Below are 19,907 nucleotides of genomic sequence, written 5' to 3' on the forward strand. Positions count from 1 at the left end.
TTGTCACCTCTGTCAAAACATCGAAATCATCTGTTTTTCATACAAGTGAGTCATTCCCAGATTCTTTACATTGATCATTGATTATCACAAATAATTAAAATCATTGATTACATTTCGTGCAGGTTTTTAACAAAATGTCGTTGTTTCGAACTAGCAAAAACATCGATGTTTTACTTGGTAAGTAACTCACTAGAAACCATAGTATGTAAAGTATGTAATATAACATTTTTTAGATAAAGCAACCAGCCATTTGTTGATGGAACCCGATTGGGTATCTACGTTGCAAATATGTGATTTAATTAGACAAAATGATGTTCAGTAAGTATATGCCTACATTTTACATAAGGCTGCAAACAATAGTAAATCTAGAAATTATTTCCTGGACTCATTTCTGCACTATCCAAAAGTCTGTTTATGTTTGCATTTCTCTTGGATTATTAATTAGTACAAAATTAACAGATGTGGCTGCTTATACACAATGAAATTATAGTTACGTTGTTTTAAACTGTTTCTGGTTTTGCTCAAATGTATGGCCCTAGAAAAACCCCTCTGATTGTTGAGGTTTGTAAAGCCTAGTACTCACATTTAGACCATGTTGTGTGATTCTTTTTAGGTGGTCTAGAGATGCTGTAATTATTATGAGACATAGACATGGTCTATGTCTCATAATTATGTCTTTGGACATAGACGTGGTCTAGACTCTAGAGTAGAGACACTGATCTTTATCTCGTCTAGCTCCCACACTGCGATGTTTATTTATATATGGTTACAACCATTTACAAAAAAAACAATAGGTTAAAATATAAATTACATACAATAAAGACATAAAGAGAACAAAAAATACAAATTATCAATATAAATAAGTTACTAATACAAATTACACAAACAATCATACCTAAGGACATTAATTAGTGTGGTCGGCAGACAAGTCACTTTTGAGTTTATTATTATTATTATTATTTTTACAGAACAATAAGTCTTAGTCAGTGTTTACTAAAACCTGACTCAGGAACTTGCTATAAGTTTGGAAAAGGTCAATTTTAAGGTGCTGGTTTGCTAGTCTGGCAGTTCTAGAGAGGAAGTTGTTTAGACCATAGTTAGAAGGTGGATTGGGTAATGGAAACTAACTGTAGCCCTGGTTGTTCTTAGTGGGACATGAATATTAATTTTTTGAAGAACCTCTGGAGTTACAGTTTTTCCATGTAGGATGTTGTAGAAAGTGATGAGATCCCTTATCTTATGACGAGCAGTGATAGGTGCCATATTTAGGATGTTAAGAATATCTGCATCACTGTAATTGCCCAAGATAACAAGTCTATATGCAATTTGCTTTAAAAATTTATGTTCAACTAACTGAAGAGCATTAGTATGCACTCCATAAAAAGGAGACCATACACAGGAGGCATACTCAAGATGGGGACGGACCAAGGCACAGTAGAGGGTTTTTAAAGCTGTAATATTTGTGAAGTCCTGGGTGCATCTTCTAATAAAACCAAGTATCTAAAAAGCCTTATTAACAACATTCTCCAGATGATGAGAAAGCTGTAAGTTTGTATCAAGGGTGACCCCCAATTCCTTAAAAAGGGAAGTTCTTTCGATACTATAGTGACCAATATTGTAGTCAAAGACAATAGCATTTCTGGAACGGGAAAAAGTCATAGTTTTACATTTAGTTGGATTAAGTTCCATGCCATTTCTTTTACACCACTCTAGCAAGTTATTTAAATCGTACTGTAGTTTTTCACAATCCTGTGGGGATTTAACCTTTAACTACACGCGCTGGCGTATTTTGTACGCCAGATATAAGAATTCTACTGCAAATATATTTAAAAATTTAATTTTTGACCTTGTTCATCTCTAACCTATCACTGGAATGTGCTTTACAATTTGGTTTCAGTTTCGTTATAATCAGCGTTCTGAGAAGATCGTAATTTACAGTTTAGTATTTGTTGTTTCCGGTGGTGGACAATATACGCCACGATTATATTAATATAAGTAGTAATATAAGTTCATATTTCAATTGTTTTTTTAATCATTATGTCACAAAATATATTTTTCTTTATAAACAATACTTTTTCTCCTGTCAAAAATGACATTTCAAAAAAAATTTATTAGTACAGTGGAACCCCGATAAGTCGGCCCCCGATAACCCGGAACTCCGGCTAACCCGGACCGATTTTTATCAGACAAAAATTTCAACAATAAAGATGTATTGCTGTTACAAAATCTCGTGAACCTAATTCATTCATTTGGTGACGTCAATATACGAACGAAACGATTGAATCCGACATTACTGAAAATATCAGGGTGCAGATGGGACCCTGTCGCGCAATTCGCAGCAAATAAAATAGTCGTATGTTTTTGGCTTCATTTTATTTCGGTTATACATACGCATTTTCAAGGTTCACGAGGTTTTGTACCAACTCTATGTAATATAATATTTGAGAGATAATGGGTACTTGTGTAATTTGAACTACATATACCATTACAAAGACCATTAATATTCTTTTTTTAACAATGGTCTTAGTCATCACTGTTATTAAATAACATAACATCAGAGACGGTATTGTGTGTAGTAAAGTCGTATTGTTCGCTTCCAATCGTTCGTAAATCTATTCAGATTTTGTGTGCGTATTTTTGTCTATAAGGGCAACAAAACGTAAAAATGTTGTAGTGACAATGGAAAAGAAACTAGAAGCATTAAGTAGAATTGATAAAGGTGAATCTTGCAGCATTATATGGTGTCGGTACATCTACAGTATCGGATTGGAAGAAAAATAGAACTAAAATCGAAGATTTTTTTTTCAAAATGATAACAAAAGACAGTTTGGAAAATCGGTGCAAAGCTAATAAAGCTAAGAATGAGACTCTTGACGACGCTTTGTATGTGTGGTTTTGTGTGGAATGCGAACGTGGTTTACCAGTGTCTGTGTGACAATTATAACGGAGTTTATCTGTAAGCATACCATATTTTATTAATTTTTACCATTTTCTCCGGCTAACCCGGATAGGCCGCGGTCCCGATTAATCCGAGTTAACGGGGTTCCACTGTAATTTTATTTATCATGGAATCCAGTTATTTCATGATTCCGGTTATAAATCACAATTGGCTTACTGAGAAGGAACTCCAAGTATTCACTGATGCTGAATAAGGTTTATAACAAACAACTAAGTGTATTTTTTCAAAAAAAAATAAACAAACCTCCTGTTTTTAAGTGTATTTTCTTGTGGCGTATAAAGTATGCCATGTGTGTAGTTATGTTATAACTTGATGCGTGGGTAGTTAAAGGTTAATCACACAGCTTAATTTTAGATCATCAGCAAAGAGCAAAAATAAACTGATTGAGATGCATTCATTTATGTCATTTGTGAAAATATTAAACAAGAGTGGCCCAAGGTGAGAGCCTTCAGGCACTCCTGATGGAACTTGGATAATTTTAGAAAGAGAAGTGCCAATTTTAACAATCAGTCTACAATCAGATAAGTAGCTTTGGAACCATGACAATAAAGGCTCATCAATCCCAATCAGTTTCAACTTATGCAACAAAATATTGTGTTAATTGTTTAGTCTCATCTTCGCCAACAACCATAACGGACATTGGTTTGTGCAATATGACTGCCAGTTTAATAATAATTTGTAGTACAAAAAATATTTTAAGTTATGTATTTTTTTTCCTATTTCCTTCACTGAAACAATGAGCTTTGGTGCCCATGAATCCTCTTCATTTCACCAGGTTTTTGTAATCAGGACTCTTTACATCCCACAAACAAGAGGAGGCATAATATCTCTCTCTCTCCCTCTCCTACAGCCCAAGTAGGGCCATGGCCTCCAACATCCACCTCCAAGTATCGCTGCCCCTGTCTGGTTTCCTCCAGTTCACCCCCAATATCTCTTTAGCATCGGTTCTCACTTCGTCTATCCACCTCTTCCTTGGTCTTCCTACTGGCTGATATTACACCATAGTTCCACTAAGAGTTCTACTAGGTGTTCTGTTGTTGTCAATTCTTATAAGGTGACCTGTCCAGTGCAACCTTTAGGTTCGTTCCAAGACAACACATTTGTATGATCCCTTGAACTGTCACGAAATCGAATGGACTGTTTTAATGCACAGAATCGCCCTTGAACGGTTTTCTTTCGATCCCGAACCTATTACCGGTACGTAACCCTTTTGGAACGTATTTGTGGACCATTTCAAGTTCGAGTTGCGCCTGAGCAATTTTCAGTACGAGTAGTACCACTAGTAGTTTGCTAGATGGTTAGAAATTATTATTTCTAACATGTTCATTAAACATCACTTCAACTTCAAAATCTTCCTCAGAATCGATATCTGACATAAAATCGCTATCTTCTATGAAAAGAAAATAATAAATTATCCATATTTTTAAGATTACTTTGAAAAAAAAAGAATTAATAATTATTTAAACGAAAATCAAGATTCACAGGTATAGTCCATTCGCTAAACTCAGACTCAACTTGCTAGTGATTTAAGCTAGTAATTTTGCCAATTTGATAAAATTGCCAAAAAAATCATTACTAAATAGTTAATAATTACTAAATATTTAGTAATTTTGCAAATTTTGTAAAAATTGGCAAAAAACAAAAAAGTTACGTACTAAAATCATTAGCCATTTGTGTCTGAGTCTAGCGAACCGACTATACTAATAGCATGGATTGTGGATTATTCTATTATTGAATCATCAGCTGATCTCATAGCAGTGATCAGTAAAAATGAAAACAGTCCTAACTGAGCAAGTCAGTACAAATAGTTTCTGCTCGAAGGCATGTATCAAAAGGACCATTCAGTTACCGTTTTCGAAACGGTACTTGGATCGCTTGGAACAACACAGTGACTGATAGAATCATCGTTCATGTTCGTTTGGAACGCAATTTTTATAATTGGCATGACCAGGGCAGTATGAAGGACGGTTTTCATGTCAGTTGGAACACGCCTTTTGTATTTTTTCATAATTTGCTATTGGGACCGTGCAAGTTCGGAAAAGCGACACCTGGTTTCTTCGCTCTGCACTTTTATTCGCACTTTTAATTAAATTGGCCAATCATATGGTCCTGGTTACTAGATAATTGTCAAGGCCATAATAGTCCAAAAAAAATAATAAGAAGAAAAAATAAGATTTAGGTTAAGTTATTAAATCGTAAACAGTTGTATGTAGTAAATAAAATTAGTTATTAAAATGCAGTACTGCAAGCAAAATACAATTAATTAAATTTACCTTTATATAATAATTGCATATCATATCAATATTGTGAAGCAATATATAATTTTTCTTCTTAAATGACAATAGGTATGAAATGTACGTCAATTTGGCAATTTCAATTGACAATATGAATTATTTAAGAAAGTTGCAATATTTCTCCGTTATTCGCGCACGATCGTTTCTCGTATACCTTCCAAGTACTTGCACACCGCGAATAGAAGGTTATTTGTAATATTGGTATAACTTGTGGTTGAACCTTATTCTCCATATACCATTGTCGCATGTAGGTCACAAAATTATCTTCTTAATATTTGTCTTTCAAAAGAATTAACAGGAGGCATGATAGCCTTCAATAAATTTTATAACCTTGTAGTTTGACACATTGTAAACAAAAACATCCGAGACCATGCGCATTTGTTTAGATGAGAGTCCAAAAGAGAGAGTGGGGCATGCCTCAGCTGTAAACATGAGGTGTTCACTATCAACTTGTTGTGCAACATGTCTCAATGTTGCATCATTGTATATAGACTGAGATATCGCTGAGACCAAAATCACACAATGCGTCTATTGGTGTGGACTATCCTTAATAGATAACGTGTGATCCACCATTGGTGGCTCTGAATGACAGAGATAGCTATACAGTGCATGCCTATTCTTAATTCAGATGTACTTTCCAGTTAACGTCAACTTTGCAGTGTACGTCAACTTAACAAGAAAAGTTAGGTTATGTAGAGATGTTGGTGGTGGACATATAGCATCTTGTTTGATTTTATTTATTATTGTTACTTATAATTTTGTTGATTCTTTTTATTTTTGATTAAAGTTCTGTGTTAAAGGTTTTGATTGATTTTTTATGTTTTATAATGTTAATCAAAATTAATTGATAAACCAATGATATAAATTCAGATTAAAACAAGACATATGTAATTTTTGCACGGCTAGCTTTGATCCCAATAATTGTGGATCGCTCGTTATAATCAGCTATGAATGTGCTGCAGATAAGAAATAGTAAATTTTGGAAACAAACAAAGCAGGATGTCCATATAATCTGGAAGAACGGCCATCTTAGCTTATAAAATTGAACTTACACATCTAAAGAATAGATATAGATTAAATTTAATCAGTCACAGGAAAATATAACAGAGAAATCAAGAAAAATGGAGTGACAACTAATAGACAAATATAAAATGCATAAATAAAAATAAATAACTATACAAACATAAGAAGAGGAGAAGAATATACTGGAGGAGAAAAAAATGAGATATCATACAAGAAAAAATAAGTTGATTTGTTACAATTAAAAATTGCTTTATAAAAGGTACTTATTAAAAAGAACCCTTTCATGCTATATCACAGAAAATGTTCGGAATGCCAGTTCCATATTCCACTAAAAATATATGGGTGAAAACATATATTACATTGTTGTAAATAATTATTATATAAGGTTTGAACTTTACTTGATTTACTTCATGGTAACACAGAACTCACAACGATTTGGTTGCTGGCCCAGAGAGAACTCCTTTAACCTTCCGATGTTTTGTTACACGAATGACCAAGGGGGGGGGGGGGGGGAAATGACCCCAGGTCAAAAATGTAAAAAATGACAATTAACAAAAAAATTAAGTTTTTTTTTAATTTTAATTTTTTTTTATGGCATGGACTTTATGTCATTCAGCCAGTCACAACATGAGTATTAGTGTCATGTGTAGTGTGTATGTTGAGTAAGTGTCTTGTTACTTTGCAAAGTCGACGTCATTAGCGTAAAACTACTTGGAATTACACATAATACACGGTATTTTACTAAACATCAACTTCAGAATATATTTTTTATTCGTAAAATATAGGGAATTTTTTTTATTTCAAAATATGAGGATATCTAGAATGATATTAAAGTCAAATAAAAAAATAATGAGTTAAAAATTGAAAATACTTTTGAATTTATTAAAGAAAAACATACGCTGGGGTCACAATTTCCCCCGCTTGGTCATCCGAAGGTTAAACAAACTCTGAATAGCAACTGAATGGACTCGAGAGAGCAATTAATTTTGGTGTGTTATGGTATACAGCACAGCCGACTAGAGGAAATTAATTTTCTTGTGGATTTTTACAAATAAGTACTTATTATGATGTTTTGAGGTACTGTTACTCCGAAAAGATATATTCTAGGGTTATTTTTACTATAAACAAATTAAATTATCTATAGTGCATTATCCATTTTAGATTAGTTTTGAGTACATACTTCTCTTTTCTGTCTATGAACAATGCAAAACAAATAGTTACTGTACCTTTATAATGTTTAGTATCTTTGAATAGTACAAAAAAAAATAGTTACTGTATATTATTTAAGGGAGTAGGCGCAAACTTTCGGCAAATGTGTTTTAAATGCATTAATTTTTTTTTCGAATCTTGAGAAAACTAATAAGTATGTTTCAAAAATTCTAAATGCAGAATGAAAGATTGCATTATTACCGAGGGCCAAAAGTCCCTGAATGTTTATACTGTAATGAACTTCTATAATGTTTTGCAACAATGTTCTATGGCGCAAAATTTTGCGCCTACGCCCTTAAACAAATTCAATACTGATATGATAGTCAATGTAGTTTATTTAGAATATAGATATGTTAACAAAGTGTGGCTGCAAGACTAATGTAGAATAATTTTTTTGTAGACCTAAGCAAGTCCTAACCTCATTGAAAAAGAAACTAACTTCCCAAAATCCTCACTCAGCTTTGTATGCTCTCTTAGTTTTGGAAAGTTTGGTCAAAAATTGTGGTAAGTATATTTAATATTTGTTATGTTGTGTATAAACTAATAGTGTATTTGTCGTAGGCAATTGGTGTAACACATCATTCCGTGAAAAGCCTAGTCATTACACGTATTGCCGGCAAACGCTGTATCACAATCATTATTACTTTGTTCGACTGAAATTATGCGCCATTTCAGGGATTACCGTCTACGGTATAGGCAAACGGTGATACCGCCCGAATGATTGAACGTTACAGCATCTGACGGTTGTATGTTTAGTCAATTCAGTCGTCAAATTAAGATTTTCTCACAAATCTCGTTGCAAGTGTTTATTATTACACCCACAAGGATGTATTTTATAAAGTAGTGTATAGGAATGAACGGTTGCTGCGTTTTTTTATATTTAAGGTTTGGTTTAAGTGGTTCTTACCTCATTCATTTCATCATAATTCCGCGGCTTTTTGGCGTCTTTGTTCACTTGATAATATTGGTTTACTTTTTCATAAAATGCACCCTTTTGGATATTCATATTTATACAGGGTAATTCATTTGATTCGCCTCGGTGTCTGTACGGAAAACCACGTGATATTATAAAAAAAATTTCTTCACAGAAATATACAGGGCCATTAATACTACAATCTAAAAATAATGTGAATTATACAGGGGTGCTCCAAAAAAGACTGGCATATCAAAGTTATATTTTTGCTTATGGAATGCCCTATATCTGATGACAGTATTGAATTGACCTTGAAAAATAAGCTATACTTCATAAGGGTTCCCTATACCTAAATACAGGGTATTTTGATTTATTTCGATTTTTATAAAAATGTAAGGTTTTAGAAAATAATAAATATCTACGAATCTAAGAATCAGTAACAAATTCTTTCTTGGATCTTAATAATTGACTATTTACAATACTTAAGCAGATGCTTATTGCAACAAAGTTTCTTACAGGATGGTCAAAATATGAGATTTTTCGATTGACAAATTCAAGCTGTAATAACTTACTTATTTTAAATGGAACACCCTGTATCTTACTAGTCTATCGCGTAGAAAATATACTTAGCTTTCAATTTGTATTAGGGTTTCCTATACCTATCTTTGTTAAAGGGTGGTCAAAATATTAGATTGTTCTATTAACAAATTCAAGCTGTAATAACTTACTTATTTTAAATGGAACACCCTGTATCTTACTAGTCTGTCGCGTAAAAAATTTATTTAGCTTTCAATTCTTATTAGGGTTTCCTATACCTATCTCCCTTCATTTGTTAAATATTTAAAGATTTCCTAATTTGTACACCACTTTTTGTTTGAATCTTTGAATCGCAATTACAAATAATTAAATGCAATGGCTACTATGACGATAACGAGCCTATTGTACAAAAATATGTAAAAATGGGTATTTACAGAATAACATGGAAAAAATATATTTACAGGATAACATCTATGTTGAGAATGTTTACATGGAATTGAAGATATTTTAAATGTCTTCCATTATAAAGAATAGAATATCGAGTATGTCATTTAAAATAAGAACACTCTGTGTGATTAAATGATAAAAATGTGAATTTTATTAACGAAAGTATCTTAACTAAGATATTTAAGTATATTTCCGGTGTTGGTGATGTGTTGTACATAACCACGACATAGGTACTTAATTCTAATTTTTAAAGCTTACAAATTAGGAAATCTTTAAATATTTAAGAAAAGAAGGGAGATAGGTATCAGGCAACCCTAATAAGAATTGAAACCTAAGTAAATTTTCTACGCAATAGATTAGTAAGATACAGGGTGTCCATTTAAAATAAGTAAGTTATTACAGCTTGAATTTGTTAATAAAACAATCGTAATATTTTGACCACCCTGTAAAAGATAGGTATAGGAAACCCTAATATAAATTGAAAGCTACGTAAATTTTCTACGCGACAGACTAGTAAGATACAGGGTGTTCTATTTAAAATAAGTTATTACAGCTTGAATTTGTTAATAGAACAATCTCATATTTTGACCACCCTGTAAGAAATTTTGTTAAAGTAAGCATCTGTTTAAGTATGCTAAATAGTTTGTTATTAAGATCCAAGAAAGAATTTGTTACTGATTCTTAGATTCCGTAGATATTTATTTTTTTCTAAAACCTTACATTTTCATAAAAATCGAAATAAATTAAAAACACCCTGTATTTAGGTATAGGGAACCCTTATGAAAGTATAGCTTATTTTTTAAGGCCAATTCAGTAATGTCATCAGATATAGAGCATTCCATAAGAAAAAATAAAACTTTGATATACCACTCTTTTTTGGAGCACCCTGTATAATTCACATTATTTTTACATTGTAGTATTAAAGGCCCCTGTATATTTCTGTGAAAAATTTTCTTTAAATATCAAGTGGTTTTCCGTACAGAGACCGAGGCGAATAAGATGAACCAAGATGAGAAGATTAACACAATTATACCATCTAGAGAACAAAAAGTCCCAAACATTAATGGAGACTTAATATGTTCACTGATGGATCTAAAACTGCCCATGGTACTGGATCAGGAGTCTTTGGACAAACATGTAACTATAATAAATCTTACAGCCTAGGTCAACATACAACGGTGTTCCAGGCTGAAGTTTTTGCTTTGGTGGCTTGCATTGATGAAATAATTGATGAGGACCCTAAAGCTAAGAGAATCAACATTTACACAGATAGCCAATCGGCTATTCTGGCTGTAAAGAACCCTCTCACCAAATCAAAACTGACGAGAAACTGCAAAGATCTCCTCAATAACCTGGCAAAAGACAACAAAGTGTCTTTAATATGGGTGCCGGGTCATGAAGGGGTGCATGGGAACGAACGAGCAGATATGAAGAAACAAGGCTCGAGAAAAACTTTTGAAGGCCCAGAACCTTTCTGTGGCATCACTAAAGATGCTATGAAAAACGAGGTTCAGAAATGGCTGATAAAGAATCATTCAAAATAAGTGGAGAACCACTCAAGGGCAAATCCAGACTAAAAAAAATAATCAAGAATATTGATAAAAAACTCTCGAACAGTTTGTTGAACCTCAATAAACGAGAGATCAAAACGGTCACTGAAATGGTGACTGGACATTGTCGTTTAAGAAATCACCTATACAAACTAGGTAAGGGTGAATGAACCATGGTGCAGAAAGTGCGAAATGGAAGAAGAAACTGCCATACACATACTATGCTATTGCAGTGTGCTAGGTGATGTAAGGCAGAACTTCACTGGTCAAATGAGGTTTGAACCAGAAAGAAATCTTAAAACTACCAATAAGAAAACTGTTGGCCTTCGTTGAGGCCACAGGACTTAGTAAAGTTTAATGAGAAGAACAGGGTTTGGTACAAAGGTCTTCAAGTGTCTTTCTATCAAGTGCCAGAGACTAACGAGTCTCGCCTGAGTTAAGAAGAAGAAGAAGAGAAGATGAACCACCCTGTATAATAATAAACACTTGCAACGAGATATGTGATAAAATCTTAATTCGGCGACTGAATTGACTAAACATACTACCGTCAGATGCTGTAACATTCAATCATTCGAGCGGTATCAGCGTTTGACTAAACCGTAGACAGTCCTTGAAATGGCGCATAATTTCAGTCAAACAAAGTAATAATGATTGTAACACAGCGTTTGCCGGCAATACGTGTAATAGACCTGGATCCCGCGTAACAAAAAAAGTTTATTAATAGCAAGCTGAAAATTTGTTAATAGCTTAACGGTGCCTAGTCGGACAAACTTTGATGTACGGGAACACTGGAACAGGGGAAGTTTTTAATTGTGGAACAGTTTAAAAAATTTGGAACGTCAAATTACGAAAACGTCCCACTGTATTTTATCGGACAGAACATCCAATTGATTTGTTACCCTTTCATTAAACTCTCATGCAAAAATCAGCCTGCTATTACTAACCAACATGATTCCTATCATTTGACATGATGTTCTTCGTGTTCCACTGATTAAAATGCCCAGTTGGTGATAAACACCAGTCTGATTTTTGCATGAGAGTTTAATGAAATGGTAACAAATCAATTGGAAGTTCTGTCCGACAAAATACATTGTCTGACGTTCCAAATTTGTAACCTGTTCCACAATTAAAACTTCCCCTGTTCCAGTGTTCCCATACATCAAAGTTTGCCCGACTGGACACCGTTAAGCTATTAACAAATTTTCAGCTTGCTATTATTCAACTTTTTTTGGTACGCGGGATCCAGGTCTATAATGACGAGGCTTTTCACAGAATGACGTGTTTCGCCGATTGCCTACGACATATTCATGGCTTGAAAATGACAGCCAAATTTTGTTCTTTAGGGCAGTCAATGAGAGCAAGAACAGGTTATTACCTACGAATTCTATCCTACTGCATGGATTTTAATGAATTTTTAGGAATAGCATGAAAATATCTCCTTATTCAAAGTCTACCCTATGCCGATGTGTGCTTTTTCTTGGTGGCGGTTTCCACCCCTTCTCGGGGGTGGAAAATTTTTTGGTTAAACAACTACGGAAGTTGCTAGAGAACCTAATTCTAAGCACAAACTGTTCTATAATTTTTTTTTTCGAAAACTCAATACTTTTTTGAGTTATTCGTGGTTTGAAAATTGGCCACTTTCATTGAAATATAACACCTTTTCAAACGTTTTTTTTGCGAATACCTTAAAAACAATGCATCTAACTAAAAAAAATTATATAAAACATTTTTGTAGCTCATAAAAAAACAAAGAGATTCGTTCCTACTTCAATCTTCTAGTTATAACACAAAAAGAGTTTGTTTTTTTATGCATGCTCAAATCAGTGTATTCATCTTGAAATAACAGAGAAAACGGTCGATTTTAGGTGTATAATGCTACCAATACCTTTTATTGTGCTTGAAAAGTCCTTTCAAATAAGCAATATTAAATGTCGATTACATTCAAACTAAGCAAGATATGCTGCAAAAAATTGATGACTAACGAATTTTAAGAAAAAAATTGAGAAGTATATTTAACTCCTCATCCACAAGAATTTAAATGCATCGTTTTCCTTCTACAATACATTTTACTACAGTTTTATTTTTATGTTCAAAACGTTGAACGGGTTTAAAATGAATGGTTTTAAAAAAAAAATAAGATCAAATTATAGAGCGCATATTTAAATTTTCTTAAAAATCTTCCTTTTTCTCAATCTCAACTTGAAAATGATAAAAGATACTGTTATAAAAAATAAAATCAAAATGTTTATCTAGAAGAAACCTACATTTTTATATGGCATCTTTTTTTGGCATCTCTTATCATTTTCGAGTTACATGGAGAAATAGGAAGATTTTTAAGAAAATTTAAAAATGCGCTCAATAATTTGATCTTATTTTTTTCAAAAACCATTCATTTTAAACCCGCCCAACTTTTTGAAAATAAAAAGAACACTATAGTAAAATGTATTGTAGAAGGAAAACGATGCATTTAAATTCTTGTGGATGAGGGGTTAAATATACTTCTCATTTTTTTCTTAAAATACGTTAGTCATCAATTTTTTTACAGTTTATCTCGCATAGTTTGAATGTAATCGACATTTAATATTACTTATTTTAAAGGTCTTTTCAAGTACAACAAAAGTTATTGGTAGCATTATACACCTAAAATCGACCGTTTCTCTGTTATTTCAAGTTAAATACACTGATTTGAGCATGCACCAAGAAAACAAGTTTTTTCACTTACCATATCTCTTTTTGTGTTATAACTAGAAAATTCATAAAGGAAAGAATCTCTTTGTTATTTTATAAGCTACAAACATGTTTTATATGGTTTTTTTAGTTAGAGGCATAGTTTTTAAGGTATTCGCAAAAAACCGTTTGAAAAGGTGTTTTGTTTCAATCAAAATGGCCAATTTTCAACCAGGAATAAATCAAAAAGTATTGCGTTTCCGAAAAAAAATTATATAACAGTTTTTGCTTAGTATTAGGTTCTCTAGCAACTTCCATAGTTATTTAAACAAAAAAATTTCCACCCCCGAGAAGGGGTGGGAACCGCCCCCAAGACAAAAGCACACATCGGCATAGGGTAGACTTTGTTTCTTGGGCTATTCCCTACTTACTGTGATTATTTCATTCATAGGAGATTCTGACCAATAGAAAGCTACAGCTTCGTTGCTACGAAAAAATACATTCAACGACATTAATGACAATTAATGTTTTAAACATTATAAAGGTGATGACTTTCAACCGTCAGATTAATATTTATAACAACTGTTTGTTTAATTGTACTAATTTGTACTTACATAAATAAATTACAATAAAATTTTGGTTTTGAACAGTTTTATTCATGAAATAATCGCAACAAATTGCACTCTATCTCTAAAATTAATATAGAATTTTAGAGCTCTTGTGCAATTACTACTGAAAATATCACGTAAATCGATATAGTAGGATGGAATTCGGAGCCACATACCCTCATTGACTGCCCTACTTGTTTAGAAGAGTCATTTTATATATAGTTAAAAAATATCCTTTTTGTGGCACTTAATAACAAAAATTTTGTGTTATTTGGAGAACTTTTACACAATTAAAACATATTTATTTAATCTTGGGGGCTTCTACTTATTACTTGGCATTATGCGAATATTTGATTAAAAGGTATATGAGCCCGAAATTTGTATAAGGGTGATTCGCCAAAATAGACGGCAATTTCGAGGTAGAGAAATTTAATTTAAAACATGGTTTAGAATTAGTTCATTTTTAAATTTTTTATAAAATGAGCTATTCAACTTAGTCATGATACCAGCAGAGATCATTTTTAAATATTTTCCGAAAAACGGAAATGGTGTGACTTCGGAGTTGACAAGTGTCCACGTTGTTGACGTAATTCTCTGTTAATTGAAATTTATGATCGTAACAATTAAATAAAAACTGGTATGTAATAAAACTATACAAAACACTTCCGTTTTGATATAAAGTCCTACAGAAAAACATGAAAAATAGGTAAAATATCAATTGCGTCGGAGTTGGTTTAAACCGGCCTTCGTGTTGACAAAACTTTCCAATATGTAGCCGTGTCTTTCCCGTTAAACTTCAAAAATCTAATCTGCTTTTGAACACAATCTTGGCATTTCCTTTCTACACATTCTTCTGTCTTCTCTCCATTTTCTCAATGTCAACATAATTATTTGTTATCCGCTTCCACACATGAGCTCTATGTTTTCACATAATGTGCCTACATAGACAGCAGATGTCTCTTTTATCAACATTAGAGAAGACTACCCAAAATGGTATATAATTGCAGAAATAAGCATAGCTGCATAAAAAATTACTTTTTTTCATAAAATCTTTATTTAACGATTTTGGGGGCTTTCGCCTTCATTTTTCCGTCGTACTCCAGTGTATAGGAGCCATTTTCTATAAAAAGAAGATAATTACCAAACCGACCGAAACATCTTGGCAGCTTACCCAGTAACCCTTTTCCTATATCAGACTAAATTTAAATTGTATTTTTTAGTTTAAGAATGACCATTCACACACTTTAAACAACTCCGAGGCACGTTCGTCAACTCCGAGGAACGACTGGGCTTCGGAGTTGATTGCTTCGGTGTTGATGATTTCATACATTTTTAATTCTACTTCCTACAAAATATTAAAAATAATTCTGCTTTATTCATCGTGTGTCAAAAAAACTTTATAGCGCATGCTTAGAAGAAAAACATATTAAAAAATTAGCAAAATTAAGCTTTTACGAAGGCTTCGGTGTTGACTGTATAAAAACATACGCTTATCTTAAGAAACCTTGAAAAATTGTCTATCGCTTAACGATATTATGTTTGTCCACTTTCTTCCACAATTTGGGTTAGACTGAAGCGTTCCTCTCTTGTCAAGCTGCCTGCCATACAGTATAGTGCAGTTTGGCCTAAATTTTCATATATTTTCATGAGGCCTCCGTGTTGATGCACAAAGTTGGTTACAGTTTTTAGTAGTAGATTTTTGTATTATACAGGGTGTAACGAAAATACAGGTCATAAATTTAATCGCATATTCTGGGACCAAAAATAATTTGATTGAACCTAACTTACCTTAGTACAAATGTGCATATAAAAAAAGTTACAACCCTTTGAAGTTACAAAATGAAAATAAATTTTTTCCAATATATCGAAAACTATTAAAGCTTTTTTATTGAAAATGGACATATGGCATTCTTATGACAGTAGCATCTTAACAAAAAATTATAGTGAAATTTGGACACCTTATAAGAATTTTATGGGGGTTTAGTTCCTTTAAAACCCCCCAAACTTTTGTGTACGTTCCAATTAAATTATTATTGTAGTACCATTACTTAAACACAATATTTTTAAAACTTTTTTGGCTCTTAGTATTTTTTCGAAAATTCAGTTTTTATCGAGATATTTTGAATATTTGTCAAAACCACCACATATTTGTATATGGTTAAGTACGATTATGGAGACTTGGTAATAATATGAAAATTTATTTATGATTTACATTTTTAGGTATATTTTGAACCGTATTAAAAAAGAAGCCATATCTCGATAAAAGTTGCCTTCTCGAAAAAATACAAAGAGGCAAAAAAGTTTTAAAAACATTTCGTTTAACTAATAGTATCCCAGTAATAGTTTAATTGAAGCGTACACAAACATTTGGGGGGTTTAAAGGAACAAAACCCTCATAAAATTTTTATGTAAACATATTAAAAAAGAAGCCACAACTCGATAAAAAATGCCTTATCGAAAAAATACTAAGAGCCAAAAAAGTTTTAAAAATATTGAGTTTAACTAATGGTACCACAATAATAATTTAATTGGAACGTACAGAAAAGTTTGGGGGGGTTTAAGGGAACAAAACCCCCATAAAATTTTTATGGGAAGCACAAATTTCACTATAATTTTTCTTTAAGATGCTCCTGCCATAAGAATGCCACATATCCATTTTCAATAAAAAATCTCTAATAGTTTTCGATATATTCGAAAAAATCGATTTTCATTTTGTAACTTCAAAGGGCTATAACTTTTTTTATGTGCATATTTGTACTAAGGTAAGTTAGGTTCATTCGAACTATTTTTGGTCCCAGAATATGTGACTTAATTTATGACCTGTATTTTTGTTACACCCTGTATATGTAATTTTAAAAATGAAAATTATCAATTTGACAGTTTTAAATTACATTGGGTTTTTAATTAATTATTGATAAAATAATCTGCACTTTTGTAACTTTTCAGTGTGTAATACTATAAAACAGATCAAAAGCCAAGGTGGGTTACAGCCTCGGAGTTGATATTTTGACATTAAAATTGCATACAATGCTTGTAAAAATACTTTTTTTAAATAATGTTAAGTAGCGTACATTCATCTATTGTATAACTTAACTTTGGCAACACACTTTGAAACACAGTATGTAAAGGACTTAATAAAAAAGCGAGTTACACAATATGCCGCTTATTTTGGCGAACCACCCATAAGTATTTTTTACACAGCTACACTTTCTGTATCAGATAATACAGCTGTCTACTGCCTCAACCTAATATTGTCTCATGGTATTTGTAAATATTTTACTCTGTGTTATCAGTTGTATTATATATCATTATGTATTATCTATAATCCATTCCTAAACAAAATTCTCCAATTTCTATGTGACTAATATGTTTTCACACAAACTCTGTTGAATCAGATGACTATGAATAATTTCACACTTATTTATTTTTCATTTAATCAAAAATATTGTAGGTACTGTAGTTCACGAAGAATTAACTCAGAAGACATACTGTGACTTTTTACATGAACTGGGGAGAACTACACCCCATGAAAAGGTCCGTAGCAAGCTGTTGGACTTGATTCAGACTTGGAATTATGCTTTTAGAAAAAATCCCAAACACGGAGCTCTTAAGGTAATGCTATGTATTACTACATTATATACTGTACAGTGATGAGCGACATGAGCGTGCTAATAACCGACAAAATAGCGCAAAAGATGGAAAACATATTAAATTGTGAGATAAAAAGAAATAAAACTAGTAGAGTTGTTACATTTAGCGATAGTAACACATAAATTTACATTATATTGATTGTTTTACATCTTTAGACGTATCAGAGCAGTATGTCAACTAAAACTGTCACTGTGACAGTGGCATTTCTCAAATTCGTCCGATACGTCTAAAGGTGGGAAACAATCAATATAATGTCAATCTATAAGTTACTATCGCTAAATTTAACACCTCCACTAGGTTCATCTCTTTTTATCTCACAACTTAATATGTTTTCCATCTTTTGCGTTATTTTGCCGCTGTATACAGTGATGAGTGCGCTAAGAACCGGCAAAATGACGCAAAAGATGGAAAACATAATATGTTGTGGAATAAAAAGAGATAAAACTAGAGTACTAGGTGTAAAATTATCGATAGGAACCTATAAATTTACATTACATTACATAGTTTCCCACCTTTAGACATATCGAAGGAGTATGACAGCTGTCACAGACATCTAAAGGTGGGAAACTGTGTAATGTAATGCAAAGGGCATAGCCGGGTAAGTTGATGAAAACTGCCCCCAACTCGATTGGAATTCCATATAGGTCACCATTTAGCATATATAGTGAAACTAACTTTCTGAAATTTTTAGCCCCCTAGGAGGTCATGTGACCCACCTAGAGCCTAATTAGGGTTTTTATGTTTTTATTTTTTATCTCGACCGCATCGAGAGCTAGCGAAAACTTTAAATAAAATAGTTGTAAGCTTTAAAAAGTTCTGTCCGAAAAATATTTTTTTTTTAAATTGTTGGCTGGAAATTTAAATTTTAGAACGATTTTAAAATTTTAAATGAGTATAAAAAAATAACTAAGACATTCGTTTTCACGAAAAAAATATATAACGTGTAGTTTTGCATAATGTTTCACCCTGAATTTTTTCAAATTTTTAAAATTGGTGAAACGCACCTTTAAAAATAAAAAACCGCATAATACGAGTTTATGTAGATGTAGAAACTACTAGAAGTTCGAATACTTTGTAAGGGTTAAGATGTTTTATTTTTTGAACAAAAATGGCGCGTCGTATGAAAAAATAAGAAGATAGATTTTTTGTCACAAGTTGAACGAGGAATTAAAAACGATTGTTAATTTGAAATATGTCAGTGGCGTACTATTTTTTTTTTGAAAAGTTCAGACCATTACCCCTATGCGCGCCAAAGCCTAGACTCACTCGTCCAATTCCACATTATTTGTCATGTGGAAAAATAGGGTAACTGAACGTTTTACTGTTTGACAGTTGTTTTGAATATAATTAAATTATGTAGTTTAAATTTTGTGGAAGAAAATATTAAAATATAACAAAACAGTAAGAAAACAATATATTAGATGAAGATTGGTAGAACTTTTGTTGGTAATCAAATTAAGTATGTAAATCAAAGCATTACATACCTACTAGATAAATAAATCTACGCCAAAAAATCATAATTTAAAAATAAAAATCGGACCTAATTTGGGATTTCTCTCTAAAATCCCCATTCTTGAGGAAATAAATGTACAGTAGAGCGTCAATTATCCGAACGTCGATCAACCGAATGACCGCTTATTCGAACTATCGACTCCCGCGTCCCGCACTCGAATACCGAGCAAGCGTTAGTAATTGACGCTTAAAATATCTTCAATTTTCTTCAATATTGTATCCAAAAATAATTATGTTGTTGCAAAGACTGCACTTTTTTGTTTAGTTGCTAGTTGTCATTATCAAGATATAAATAAATATGTAGGTATATAAATATGGCTTTTATTCACTTGTGGATAAATATGTATGACTATAAATATGTATCAATATATTGTAGTTCTATTATCCGAACAAATCGGTTTTCCGAACACCTATGTCCCCCAATTAGTTCGGATAATCGACGCTCTACTGTATTTCAACCTAATCCAAATGTATAATTACAATATGATTATAATAAAAACTAATTACCAAATTAGAATGAGTTTTCCTTGTCCAAAA

General features: G+C 32.3%; 1 protein-coding gene across 1 annotated transcript in view; it reads left to right on the forward strand.

Moving 5' to 3' along the window:
* LOC114337224 (hepatocyte growth factor-regulated tyrosine kinase substrate) overlaps positions 1–19,907 on the forward strand; it is a 66,252-nt gene continuing 46,345 nt past the window's right edge. The window contains exons 1-4 of the mRNA XM_028287635.2: positions 1–177; positions 234–318; positions 7,886–7,989; positions 17,659–17,819. Coding sequence (XP_028143436.1) covers positions 135–177; positions 234–318; positions 7,886–7,989; positions 17,659–17,819 — 393 coding nt within the window. The 5' untranslated portion in view covers positions 1–134. The remainder of the gene's footprint in view (positions 178–233; positions 319–7,885; positions 7,990–17,658; positions 17,820–19,907) is intronic.

The sequence above is a fragment of the Diabrotica virgifera genome, chromosome 1 (genome assembly GCF_917563875.1).
Source record: "Diabrotica virgifera virgifera chromosome 1, PGI_DIABVI_V3a".
Taxonomy (NCBI): Eukaryota; Metazoa; Arthropoda; class Insecta; order Coleoptera; family Chrysomelidae; genus Diabrotica; species Diabrotica virgifera.